The following is a 13,176-nucleotide window of genomic DNA, read 5'->3' on the forward strand; positions in this document are numbered from 1 at the left end:
GAAATTCAATGAATGAGGACAGTACAGTTTACATAGAAGATACATAGAAACATAGAAGCTAGGAGCAGGAGTAGGCCATTCAGCCCCCCCGAGCCTGTTCCGCCATTCAATGCGATCATGGCTGATTATCCAAATTCAGTACCCTGTCCCTGCTTTCTCCCCATATCCCTTGATACCTTTAGCCTTAAGAAATATATCCAACTCCTTCTTGAATATATTTAATGAATTGGCCTCTACTGCCTTCTGTGGTAGAGAATTCCACAGGTTCACCACTCTCTGGGTGAAGAAATTCCTCCTCATCTCTGTCCTAAATGGCTTACCCCTTATCCTTAGACTGTGACCCCTGGTTCTGGACTCCCCGACCATTGGGAACATCCTTCCTGCATCTAGTCTGTCTAGTCCTGTTAGAATTTTATAAGTTTCAATGAGATCCCCTCTCATTCTTCTAAACTCCAGCGAGTACAAGCCCAATTGACCCAATCTCTCCTCATACGTCATTCCTGCCATCCCAGGTATCAGCCTGGTGAATCTTCGCTGCACTCCTTCCATGGCAAGAACATCCTTCCTCAGATAAGGTGACCAAAACTGCACACAATACTCCAGATGTGGTCTCACCAAGGCCCTGTACAACTGCAGCAAGACATCCTTGTTCCTGTACTCAAACCCTCTCGTTACGAAGGCCAACATACCATTTGCCTTCTTAACCGCCTGCTGCACCTGCATGCTTACCTTCAGCGACTGGTGCACCAGGACGCCCAGGTCTCGTTGCACTTCCCCTTCCCCCAATCTATTGCCATTCACATAATAATCTGCCTTCTTGCTTTTGACACCAAAGTGGATAACCTCGCATTTATCCACGTTATATTGCATCTGCCATGCTTCTGCCCAATCACCCAACCTGTCCAAATCATACTGGAGTTTCTCGGCATCTTCCTCACAGCACACACGCCCACCCAGCTTTGTGTCGTCTGCAAACTTGGAGATATTACATCTAGTTCCCTCATCCAGATCATTAATATATAGTGTGAATAAGCTGGGGTCCAAGGACCGATCCCTGCGGTACCCCACTAGTCACTGCCTGCCACTCAGAAAAAGAGCCGTTTATTCCAACTCTTTGCTTTCTGTCTGCAAACCAGTTCTCTATCCTAGTCAATACCTTGCCCCCAATCCCATGTGCCTTAACTTTACACGCTAATCTCTTATGCGGGACCTTATCGAAAGCCTTCTGAAAGTCCAAATACACTACATCCACTGGTTCTCCCTTATCTATTTTACCAGTTACATCCTCAAAAAATTCCAGTAGATTAGTCAAGCACGATTTACCTTTTGTAAATCCATGTTGACTTTGTCCGATCATGTCACTGTTTTCCAAGTGCTCTGCAATTACATCTTTTATAATGGACTCTAGCATTTTCCCCACTACCGATGTCAGGCTTACCGGTCTGTAATTCCCTGTTTTCTCTCTACCACCTTTTTTGAACAGTGGGGTAACATTAGCTACCCGCCAATCCATGGGTACTGTTCCAGAGGCTATCGAAATTTGGAAGATGACCAGCAATGCATCTACTGTTTCTAGGGCTACTTCCTTAAGTACCCTAGGATGTAGATTATCAGGCCCATGTGATATATCGGCCTTCAATCCCGTCAATTTCTCTAACACCATTTCCCTACAAATACTGATTTCTATCAGTTCCTCCCTTTCATTAGACCCTATGTTCCCCGACATCTCTGGGAGGTTATTTGTGTCCTCATTTGTGAAGACAGAACCAAAGTATGTATTTAATTGGTCAGCCATTTCTTTGTTCCCCATTATAAATTCCCCTGATTCTGACTGCAAGGGACCTACGCTTGACTTCACCAATCTTTTTCTCTTCACATATCTATAAAAGCTTTTACAGTCAGTTTTTATGTTCCCTGAAAGCTTACTCTCACACTCTATTTCCCCCCGCTTAACTAATTCCTTTGTCCTCTTTTGTTGAATCCTAATCTGTTCCCAATCCTCAGGTTTACTGCTTTTTCTGGCCAATTTATATGTCCTCTCCTTGGATCTTATGCTATCCCTAATTTCCCTCGTTAGCCACGGTTGAGTCACCTTTTTTGTTTTATTTTTATGAACAAATTCTGTAGTTCATCCATGCGATCTTTGAATGTTTGCCATTGCCTATCCACCGTCAACCCTTTGAGTGACATTCCCCAATCAATCCTACCCAACTCGCGCCTCATACCATCGTAGTTTCCTTTATTTAAATTGAGGACCCTAGTCTCTGAGTCAACCACTTCACCTTCCATCTTAATGAAGAATTCTATCATATTATGATCGCTCCGACCCAAGGGGCCTCGCACAAGATTGCTAATTAATCCTTTCTCATTACATAATACCCAGTCTAAGATGGCCTGATCTCTAGTTGGTTCCTCAAATCTGATCAGTCAAAGCTTAGTAAGGTTTGCAATTCTGGGATTCCATCAATGTTAATATGCAATCCTGGGATGCGCAACCTAAAAATCAGGGGATTTCAAGATTGCATTTACATGAATTAAGCTGCCTGAACTATAATAGACAATATAATCCTCAGATTTTCCCAGAACTACTGTTGCACCCACAGATTTCAAAGAAGCTCTGGTTCAGAAGGCAGACACAAAATTAACATTAAAAAAAAAATAAGCACAAGGACAACAACGTGAATTTATAGATTATCTTTACTACGGTAAATGTCCCAAGGGGCTTTGCAGAAGAGAAATAGACACCAAACAGTATCAGGAGAATTAGAGTCGACAACCAATAGAAGTTGAAAAGATTGGCTTTGAAAGGTGGGAGAGTTACAAGGCAGAAATGTTTAGGAAGGGAGTTCCACAAGGTAGGGCCAAGATGGTTAAAGGCTGTCACACACAATGGAAGGGGCTGCTGACAAGTAGATGACACCATCAGCCCCCATAGCCCAAGAACACTGAAGCGGAGTTTCAAATGGTTGGAAATACATTCAGCTTTATACGTTCTGTGCAAGTTGACAAGTGAACTTCTTTTCTTTTACTAGTTAGCAAAAGGTTGTGACTTGGAGTTCACAATGTGTAAAACCAACAACAAAAAGATTACAAAAGCAAAATATTGCGGATGCTGGAAATCTGAAATAAAAACAGAAAATGCAGGAACTACTCAGCAGGTCAGGCAGCATCTGTAGAGAGAGAAACAGAGTTACCATTTCAGGTCGATGACCCTTCGTCAGAACAAAAAGATTATACTGCTATTCCGTGATCTTTATGCATTTCTAAAAAAAGTCAGACTACAAAATACAGGCAATGAAACTAGTATCACCCATACCTTATTGAGAAATCCTTTCAATACGCTTGCAGCTTTGACAGAGAGGGAGCGTGGAATACGGATTTGTTTTTCCAAAATGACTGAAATGCACAAAAATAGAAGTTTGAATTCACAATGTGTCCAGCACCAATATTATTCCAATATGTAACACTTTACACTGCTAGTCAACACGTCATCCTAACTGTACACACTCCAGCTTATGCACCATCACAGTTAATGTCCAATGAGAAAGTTAACTCTGAATCGGGACCAGAGAAAATATGAAAAGAATGGTGCATTTGATCAATGCTTATTTCAAGTGCGAGTCTGTTCAGACTAAAGGAAGGATCAGTAACGGAGGATCAGGATTTCCCCAGACTTTCAAAGTATTAAACAAAATAAGTTCAGAACCAGGAAAGACCACTGTAGTCCACTTGGGAGGTTCCAAATTCACCACATTGCACTCATCTCTTCCATTCCTCAATTGTTTCTTTTGTCAAAAAAAAACTTACTCCTGAATTTTTTGATAATACCCACTTCCACTGCGTCTCTGGGCAGTACATGAGTTCACCAACTTCTGAGTGAAGTAATTCATTCTAAAAACTGTGCTCACCTTACCTTTGCTGTCCCTGGTTACAGAGCTTATGATTATGTCAAACAATGAATGAGAGTTCAGCCAATTTATACCTCTAAGAATCTTGCAAACTCTGATAAGGTCTCCCCGAGACTCCGTGGGCGCGCTGGGGCGCGTCAGTGTGGGCGCGCTGGGGCGCGTCAGTGTGGGCGCGCTGGGGCGCGTCAGTGTGGGCGCCCTGGGGCGCGTCAGTGTGGGCGCGCTGGGGCGCGTCAGTGTGGGCGCGCTGGGGCGCGTCAGTGTGGGCGCGCTGGGGCGTGTCAGTGTGGGCGCGCTGAGTCGTGTCAGTGTGGGCGGGCTGGGGCGTGTCGGGTGGAAATCGTGTCACGAACCCGACTCCAAAGCGTTGAAAAAGTGCGATTTTCCCCTAATTGGCCAATTGATTTCCTGCATGTGGGAACCACTGGCCCAATTAATCTTTTCATACAGAAAGTCGCCTCCGATGACGTCATCAGTGCTGTTGGATTTAAGGCCTGCAGGCAGCCTTGATTCTTCTGGAGACTGCAAAGGCTCTGCAATTTATATGAAGGAGTTGAATTGTGGAAAATGTCAACCATCAAGCAAAAGTGTGCTCCTCGGTTTGATGAGCCCTCCCTCCACGGTTTGATGAGCCCTCCCTCCAAGCTCTGGTGTACGGAGCCAGCTGTAATAAGGAGGTGCTGTTCCCTTCCTCAGGGAGAAATAAGCTGTGTGGCTACAAGTGGCCCAGGGGGTCAACTCCATTTCAATGACCCGCAGAACCTGGCTGCAATGCAGGAAGAGGTTTCATGACCTTCTGCGCACCGGAAAAGTGAGTATGACTTTCTCATCACCCTCAATCTGATCCCCATCGCCTCCCCTCACCAGCACTCTGCTTTGCCAACCTCTTCCTCCACATCCCACTTGACACTTACATCCCTGCACCCTTATCCATTCCCTCACTCTCTGTGGTCACATTCACTTAACTATTCGACCATGCAGCCCTCACACTTCCTATCACTGTGATGCCATGACAACAACTACTTACAACACACAGGGAGGGTCCTTTGCATCCTTCTAAGCATCTATGCTATGCATTCACTACACTCACTCCTTCCATGGTCCATGGAGGAGCTTAGTTGCAAGGGTATTGAAAACATGGTCATTGTTCAGAACAGAATGACATCTCTTGACCAGCGATGGTCAGCTATTGAGCAAACAAAGCAGACCTTCATGCAAGTCCTCTGGAGTAAGACTTCCAGTGCAGAAATAGGTCCTCATGGCACCCCCTGTAGTGCAGCAAGGTGCTGTCAAGCCACTTGCTACCCCTGAAGTGGGGCTGACCCACGAGAGGGATGTTGGTGGCAGACAACAAGGAAGTGGGGGTTCCTCTCCAAGCGTTCACACGACCATGCCACAGCAAAGCCCTCGGTCAGAGCCCCACCAGAGTCCTCACCCAAATGAGATGGGCGTCTCAGCCCCTGCACAGACGGAGGAGCAGCAGACTGTTGGCGAGCCCGCACAGGTTCGCCACCCCAGAGGATGCCGACCAAAGGCGTCGAGACAGGAGCAGCAAGACAGCGAGCAAGGGGCCTCCACATCTGCTGAAGCCACAGGGGAAGCACCACGTAGGAGCATGCGTAAGAGGAAGATAAAGCACAATTAGTCATAAGGGTAGTCACTTGGGTGCTGTGATGTTTTATCTCATTAAATGGCGGAGCAGGCTCGAGGGGCCGAATGGCCTACTCCTGCTCCTATCTTCTATGTTTCTATGTTTTGTTTTTGGACCAGCCATTATTGTGATTGTATTATAAAGTGTTTTGATGGCAAACTGTTGAAGTTGTATCCTGTGTCATTTCACAAATGGGACTTTCACATTGAGGGCTTAGGACGCCTTGCGATTATCAGAATGGTGGTCAGAGTGACAGGATTCCGCAGGTACTTCTCCATTGTTGATGATCTGGTAAGAAGGAGCGAGACTAAATTGTTTCATTGTGCAGGCTAAGCAAATCTGGCCAGAAATCATTGTGGACTTCAGGAAGTCTAAAGGTGGAAGTCACACCCCCATCCACATCAATGGGGTTGTGGTGGAAAGGGTGGACAGCTTTAAGTTCCTCGGAGTCCACATCACGGAAGACCACTCCTGGTCCCTCAATACCTCCTCTCTGGTGAAGAAGGCCCAGCAGCGTCTAGATTTCCTAAGGAGGCTGAAGGGATGTAACCTGTCACCCCTGATCCTCTCTAACTTTTACCGCTGCACAATAGAGAGCATCCTGACAAACTGTATCACAGTATGGTATGGCAGCTGTAGCTACTATGACCGGAAAGCCCTGCAGCGGGTAGTCAAAACTGCCCAACGCATTACCGGCACCCGGCTACCGACCATAGAGCACATATACCAGAAACGCTGTTTACGGAGGTCACGGTCCATCATCAAAGACCCTACCCACCCCAGCCACAGTCTGTTCGCCCTCCTGCCATCTGGGAGACGCTACAGATGCATTCGCACCCGTACGACCAGATTTAGGAACAGCTTCTTTCCCAGGGCTGTCATCCTACTGAACTCCACAAATAAACTCTAAAGCCTGCACATCTGCCAATGCACTTTATTATGGTTATGTTGATGTTGAAGTATTACAAGCCAAATGTATGTTGAATGTTTAAATGTCTTAATCTAAATGTACACTCTCGGGAGCCGCAAGCCTACATTTTGTTGTACTGCACTTGTGCACTAACAATGACAATAAAGTTGATTATGATTATGATTATGATGAGTGCGTCCCTTGCATCCCGGGCAGCAATATGGTGGCGCTCTGGCGCCTTCTGGCCTGTGCACCTTCAGGTGGGTGACATAGAAACATAGAAGATAGGAGCAGGAGTAGGCCATTCGGCCCCTCGAGCCTGCAGTGCCATTCAATGAGATCATGTCTGATCATCCAAATTCAGTACCCTGTCCCTGCTTTCTCCCCATATCCCTTGATCCCTTTAGCCTTAAGAAATATATCTAACTCCTTCTTGAATATATTTAATGAATTGGCCTCTACTGCCTTCTATGGTAGAGAATTCCACAGGTTCACCTCTCTCTGGGTGAAGAAATTCCTCCTCATCTCTGTCCTAAATGGCCTACCCCTTATCCTTAGACTGTGACCCCTGGTTCTGGACTCCCCGCCATCGGGAACATCCTTCCTGCATCTAGTCTGTCTAGTCCTGTTAGAATGTTATAAGTTTCAATGAGATCCCCTCTCATTCTTCTAAACTCCAGCGAGTATAAGCCCAATCGACCCAATCTCTCCTCATACGTCATTCCTGCCATCCCAGGTATCAGTCTGGTGAATCTTCGCTGCACTCCCTCCATGGCAAGAACATCCTTACTCAGATAAGGCGACCAAAACTGCACACAATACTCAAGGTGTGGTCTCACCAAGGCCCTGTACAACTGCAGCAAGACATCTTTGTTCCTGTACTCGAACCCTCTCGCTACGAAGGCCAACATACCATTTGCCGCCTTAACCGCTTGCTGCACCTGCATGCTTACCTTCAGCGACTGGTGCACAAGGACACCCAGGTCTCGATAGCAAAATACTGCAGATGTTGGAAATCCGAAATAACAACAGAAAATGCTGGAAAAACTCAGCAAGTCAGGCAACATCCGTGGAGAGAAATTTGAGCCGACGTTTCGGGTTTGACCCTTCTTCAAAACTGGAGAGAAAAGGAACTAGATCGAAGGCAGGGCTGCGATCGGACAAAAGAATAAAAGAACCAAAAGAAGTAAAAGAGATTAGAAGCTAGACGACAGGTCTCGTTGCACTTCCCCTTCTCCCAATCTATTGCCATTCAGATAATAATCTGCCTTCCTGTTTTTGACACCAAAGTGGATAACCTCGCATTTATCCACGTTATATTGTATCTGCCATGCTTCTGCCCAATCACCCAGCCTGTCCAAATCATACTGGAGTTTCTCGGCATCCTCCTCACAGCACACACGCCCACCCAGCTTTGTGTTGTCTGCAAACTTGGAGATATTACATCTAGTTCCCTCGTCTAGATCATTAATATATATTGTGAATAGCTGGGGTCCAAGGACCGATCCCTGCGGTACCCCACTAGTCACTGCCTGCCACTCGGAAAAAGACCCATTTATTCCAACTCTTTGCTTTCTGTCTGCCAACCAGTTCTCTATCCAAGTCAATACCTTGCCCCCAATCCCATGTGCCTTAACTTTACATGCTAATCTCTTATGCGGGACCTTATCGAAAGCCTTCTGAAAGTCCAAATACACCACATCCATTGGTTCTCCCTTATCTAATTTACCAGTTACATCCTCAAAAAATTCCAGATGATTCGTCAAGCACGATTTACCTTTTGTAAATCCATGTTGAATTTGTCCGATCCTGTCACTGCTTTCCAAGTGCTCTGCTATTACATCTTTTTATAATGGACTCTAGCATTTTCCCCACTACCGATGTCAGGCTTACCGGTCTATAATTCCCCGTTTCCTCTCTACCACCTTTTTTGAATAGTGGGGTTACATTAGCTACCCTCCAATCCATGGGTACTGTTCCAGAGGCTATAGAATTTTGGAAGATGACCAGCAATGCATCTACTATTTCTAGGGCCACTTCCTTAAGTACCCTAGGATGTAGATTATCAGGCCCTGGGGATTTATCGGCCTTCAATCCCGTCAATTTCCCTAACACCATTTCCCTACAAATACTGATTTCTTTCAGTTCCTCCCTCTCATTAGACCCTATGTTCCCCGACATCTCTGGGAGGTTATTTGTGTCCTCCTTTGTGAAGACAGAACCAAAGTATGTATTTAATTAGTCTGCCATTTCTTTGTTCCCCATTAAAAATTCCCCTGATTCTGACTGCAAGGGACCTACGCTTGACTTCACCAATCTTTTTCTCTTCACATATCTATAAAAGCTTTTACAGTCAGTTTTTATGTTCCCTGCAAGCTTACTCTCACCCTAGTGACTAGCAGCTTGGCGCTCCTGCTGATGCTGCTCATGGTTCTGCTGCTGCCGCGGCTGGTCTTCATCCGAATCTGATGTCCAGGAGGAAAGGAATTAAATGGTCGCCATGCTTCTGGTATATGCTTCAGTTGAGGAAGCACTTAGTCAAGGTGGGGAGTGGGGTTTCCAAGGAGGTCACACTGGAGATGGGTGTCAGGCTCCAAACTTCCACAACACTGAGTATGCCTGCTAAAAGTTCCCCCAGACCTGAAACATCAAAGTTCTGCCACCTGCAAATGATCATCGGTGAAAACTCCTTTGTAATGGTGGAGCTGCAGCTGATCGTAAGCAATCCACTAGTGAGGCCGCCAGGATTACCTGGCATGTTCCAGAGGAGGCGTGTAGGATGGGGGAAATGTGTTAAAATCGGAAAGGCCTCTCAAAATGGGATTATAGTGGCAATTAAGTGGTTAAGGGCCAATCCCGCCTCTTGGAGGCGGGATGGAAAGCGGGTCAGAAAACACGCACTTGGGAAAATTGCTCTGAGGCGGGATGGAGGTGGGAACGGGCCCGCCCGCCAGTTTTGGCAATTTTAACAACTCGCATGCCTCCAAACCTGCCTCCTCTGGGCTGGGAAAATCGAGCCCCATTTCTCTAGTATAAACATCTTCCTTAGTCTTTATTATTTTAAAAGCTCCCAGCTTGATAGCTACCCAAACAGCAGTTAGACAGCACAGTCAACACTTAGTTGAAGCAATCAAGAAGAGATTTTGTTGCTCATTGAACCAAGAGATATAGATTTGGGGTAGTAAAAAGAGAAGTGCTCAGTGTCGAGCAGATCTGGCTCCGGAAAGAAAGCTGGATGATGGAGCAAGCTGATGGGGCTTAAGGAGTAACATTAAGTCAGCAACACATCAAATAAAAGGAGAATTAAAGATAACTAATGCCACTGGCACAAATTTTAAGAGTTCCGCTAGGCAGCATTACCCAGTACTGCACTATATCAACCTTGTTTGGCACGTAAGCCCAACTTCAATTAATAACATTCTTGCCGGTGTAGGTTTAAAGTGAAAGGCAATCTGTCACCATTTTGCACAGTCTATGTTTGAAAAGACACACCGCCCCAGCCAGTCTTTCTAGTTAGATTGCCTCAGTATACCAGCAACACCACAGGGGAACTGGTCGGCGTCACGTTGCTAAGGAAACACGGGTGCACTGCTCAATTCCTTCCTTCTCTGTCTGAGTAATTGTAAATGAGATCAGTTACACAAATGCTGATGGTGACTTTTGTTTGAAACAAGGCCGAGACAATGGGGAAAAGTGAATCATTAAAGGGCTGTTTCAAGGTCCTTATTCTCACGCCTGGTAAGTAAAGGGAAAGAACCCGTGGGACCAAATCAAAATCACACAGGCAATCAAGAACAGTCACAAAATCGGAATTAGTGTGTGCAAGGTTACACGTGCGACAGTGAACTGACTGAGTTGCTGATTGAACCTAAAGCTGCCAGAAAAATGTGGGCAAGCTGCAGAGAAATGAACAGGTGGTTGAAACAGTGAAATTGCCTTCTGGAGATAAGAAAAGCACCAGGAATCCTGCTCCTGGTCACTTTCCAATCGCTCATGTTGCAAGGTGCGTGAACGTGAAATAACAGAAAATGCTGGAAATACTCAGCAGGCCAGGCAGCATCCGTGGAGAGAGAAACAGAGTTAACGTTTCAAGTCGAAGACCTTTCTGACGAAGGGTTTCGACCTGAAACGTTAACTCTGTTTCTCTCTCCACCGATGTTGCCCGGCCTGCTGAGTTTTTCCAGCGTTTTCTGCTGTTATTTCAGATTTCCAGCATCCGCAGTATTTTGCTATTGTATTAGTGCGTGAACATGAATGCTGGCGAGAGCTGGCGCAGGCTTTGCGGTCAGCACAGCCCATAAAAATAAAAATGATCAATGCAAGGCAGAGGGTGTAACGCAGAACTGGTATACACAGATATTTAAACTTTCTGTTTCTTCACCAGAAGAAAGGACTTGCATTTCTATAGCGCCTTTCATGACCTCAGGACGTCCCAAAGTGCTTTACAGCCAATGAAGTATAGTCACTGTTGTAATGCAGGAAACACAGCAGACAATCTGCGCAAAGCAAGATCCCACAAACAGCCATGTGATAATGACCAGATCATGTGTTTTATTGATGTTGGTTGAGGGATAAATGTTGGCTAGGTCAGTGGGGAGAACCCCCTGCTCTTCTTCGAATAGCACCATGGAATGTTTTACGTTCACCTAAGAGGGTTTAGCGTCTGATCTGAAACACAGCGCATCCCTCAGTACTACACTGAAGTATCAGCATAGATTGTGTTGAGATCTCTGAACCCACCACCGTCTGACACACAGGTGAAAGTGCTACCCACTGAGCCACAGCTGAAACTTCTATTACCAGCTTGAGGCCTCCTGTCTGTGGGGCAGCAAAGTCAGGATGAAGCTTCTTCAGGAGGTACCGGTGATATGTTTTGCTATCGTCAGTCCTTCTCCTCACCTCCCTACGTTCCCAAACACTCCACATTTTCTGCGGTGCTCCACACTCCCATTTTGCTTTGCCCCCGTTAACCATTGCTTTGAAATGTTCAACATAATATTAAATTTCTAAGTTTAAAAAAAAAATCAAACAAGTGTTTCTTAAAATTCACCATGAAGCTGGTTGTTGCATATCGCGAGAAACACAAGCTGCATGTCAGATCTTTAAGTGGTTTAAAGTTACAGCTCTCAAGATGACTTGCCTTCTCGTTTCTGAACATTTTCCCCCTTCTCATTTGTTTGTGTGCAGGGGAATTCCCAATATTTGACCCCATTGGCAGCATTAAGCACACCCCGATGAGGCACAGTTTACAGCTACTTTCACACGTGCCAAGTCAACGTGCTTAAATCCGCAGTTTAAAAACAGCACCCTCTACTGGACCAAAGTTTCACTTCCATTGCTCGCACCTGCAATTTTTATGGTCTCGACAATGTTCTAAATTCTCACCTATAAACACAGTCACTGATAAGGATCACTATCGATTAGCCCGAATGGCCTAGACGGAGAGTGCCAACATGCTAACAGCTCACTCATCAGCTTATGGGCCCAAAACGGAGTTGAGATGAAAAACTATAAACAAAAGGGGAAAGGTGTAACATTTCACCTTGGAAGAGGTAATCCTCTGTGTTCTGATCTGGATTATCTGAGCTCCCCACGATATCAAAAGGCGACCGCCCTGCCATCATTTCAAACATCAGTACTCCCAGAGCCCACCAATCCACACTGAAACCTGCAAATTAAACAGATGACACAGTTTAAAAATCCACGTAAAAATAAAAGGTGTCAAAACTACATTTATTATTACAAATTCATTTTGGGTTTTCTTCAGGCCTCTCCACCATTCCCCTGCTCCAGAGTGTGGACTGGCAGGCAATATGCTTCCAGCTCTCTGCCAACGCTAGTTCCAGAGGACATGTGCTGCTGGACCCCTTGCTCAGAGCTTTAGCTGGTTTAAGTTGAATACGGAAGATTTCTGGACCTCTGGAAACAATGGGAATTCCTATAATTCTTCTACTAAGAAATGGATCAGAAGGACTACTATGGAGATGCCAAGTTAATGCACTGTTGGAATCCAACAGCTCCCATCTACTGTTAGCCATCCCAGAGTGTCCACCAACCCAGGCGAGGCTAATTCAACCTCACGATTCAGCCATCCTGCAGAAGGCTGCACTTCTTTCACAAGGCAAGGACTGAGTTGTGCCTGTTAAGAGGCAGATGGAGAATGGCTCGGAGTGACTCACTTCAGCTGCTGTTCGCCATCCTCTCTATGAAAGCACTCACTCAATCTCCCGCTCTGCGGTGCCCTGGGTCAAACTCCCGTCAGTATTGCCTCTAGGATTTCAGTGAAGTGTAACTGCAGCTGTTTTCACTGAAAGTGTCAAGACTACAAGATTTCATTTCTTCCCGCCCCCACCAAGATAAAAAGTTTAAAAAAAATTAAATCCAAGTGGAACGATAAGGTTTAAGATTTTATTAAATGACTAATGATCATTCATTAATTCCACAATTTATAAAAGGAATTACTCTCCATGTCCTCGACCTATTTGTGTGAACTTCAAGTTTTGTGCATCATGTACAGGCTCGAACAGCTCATTTATTCAAGGTAGCCATAAACACAGCTGAGTGAAAAATTCTTAAAGAAAATAAAAAGTGTATGGGATGAACAACCAACGAACGAACATTATAAGTACACAATGAGAAAGACCCGTACCTGCGCCATCGATGGGGCAGTTTAGTCGTGGACTTGAAATGGATTACGTTCCCGAGAG

The 13,176-nt window shown here is 45.5% G+C and overlaps 1 protein-coding gene across 1 annotated transcript in view; it reads right to left on the minus strand.

The window, feature by feature from the left end:
- prkci (protein kinase C, iota) overlaps positions 1 to 13,176 on the minus strand; it is a 125,574-nt gene that overhangs the window by 15,497 nt on the left and 96,901 nt on the right. Inside the window, exons 15-16 of the mRNA XM_085989658.1 lie at positions 12,012 to 12,137; positions 3,317 to 3,396 (exon numbers count right to left, since the gene is read on the minus strand). Of these exons, the coding sequence (XP_085845784.1) occupies positions 3,317 to 3,396; positions 12,012 to 12,137 (206 nt within the window). The remainder of the gene's footprint in view (positions 1 to 3,316; positions 3,397 to 12,011; positions 12,138 to 13,176) is intronic.

The sequence above is a fragment of the Somniosus microcephalus genome, chromosome 6 (genome assembly GCF_052327205.1).
Source record: "Somniosus microcephalus isolate GS21.2 chromosome 6, FLI_Smic_1.0, whole genome shotgun sequence".
NCBI lineage: Eukaryota > Metazoa > Chordata > Chondrichthyes > Squaliformes > Somniosidae > Somniosus > Somniosus microcephalus.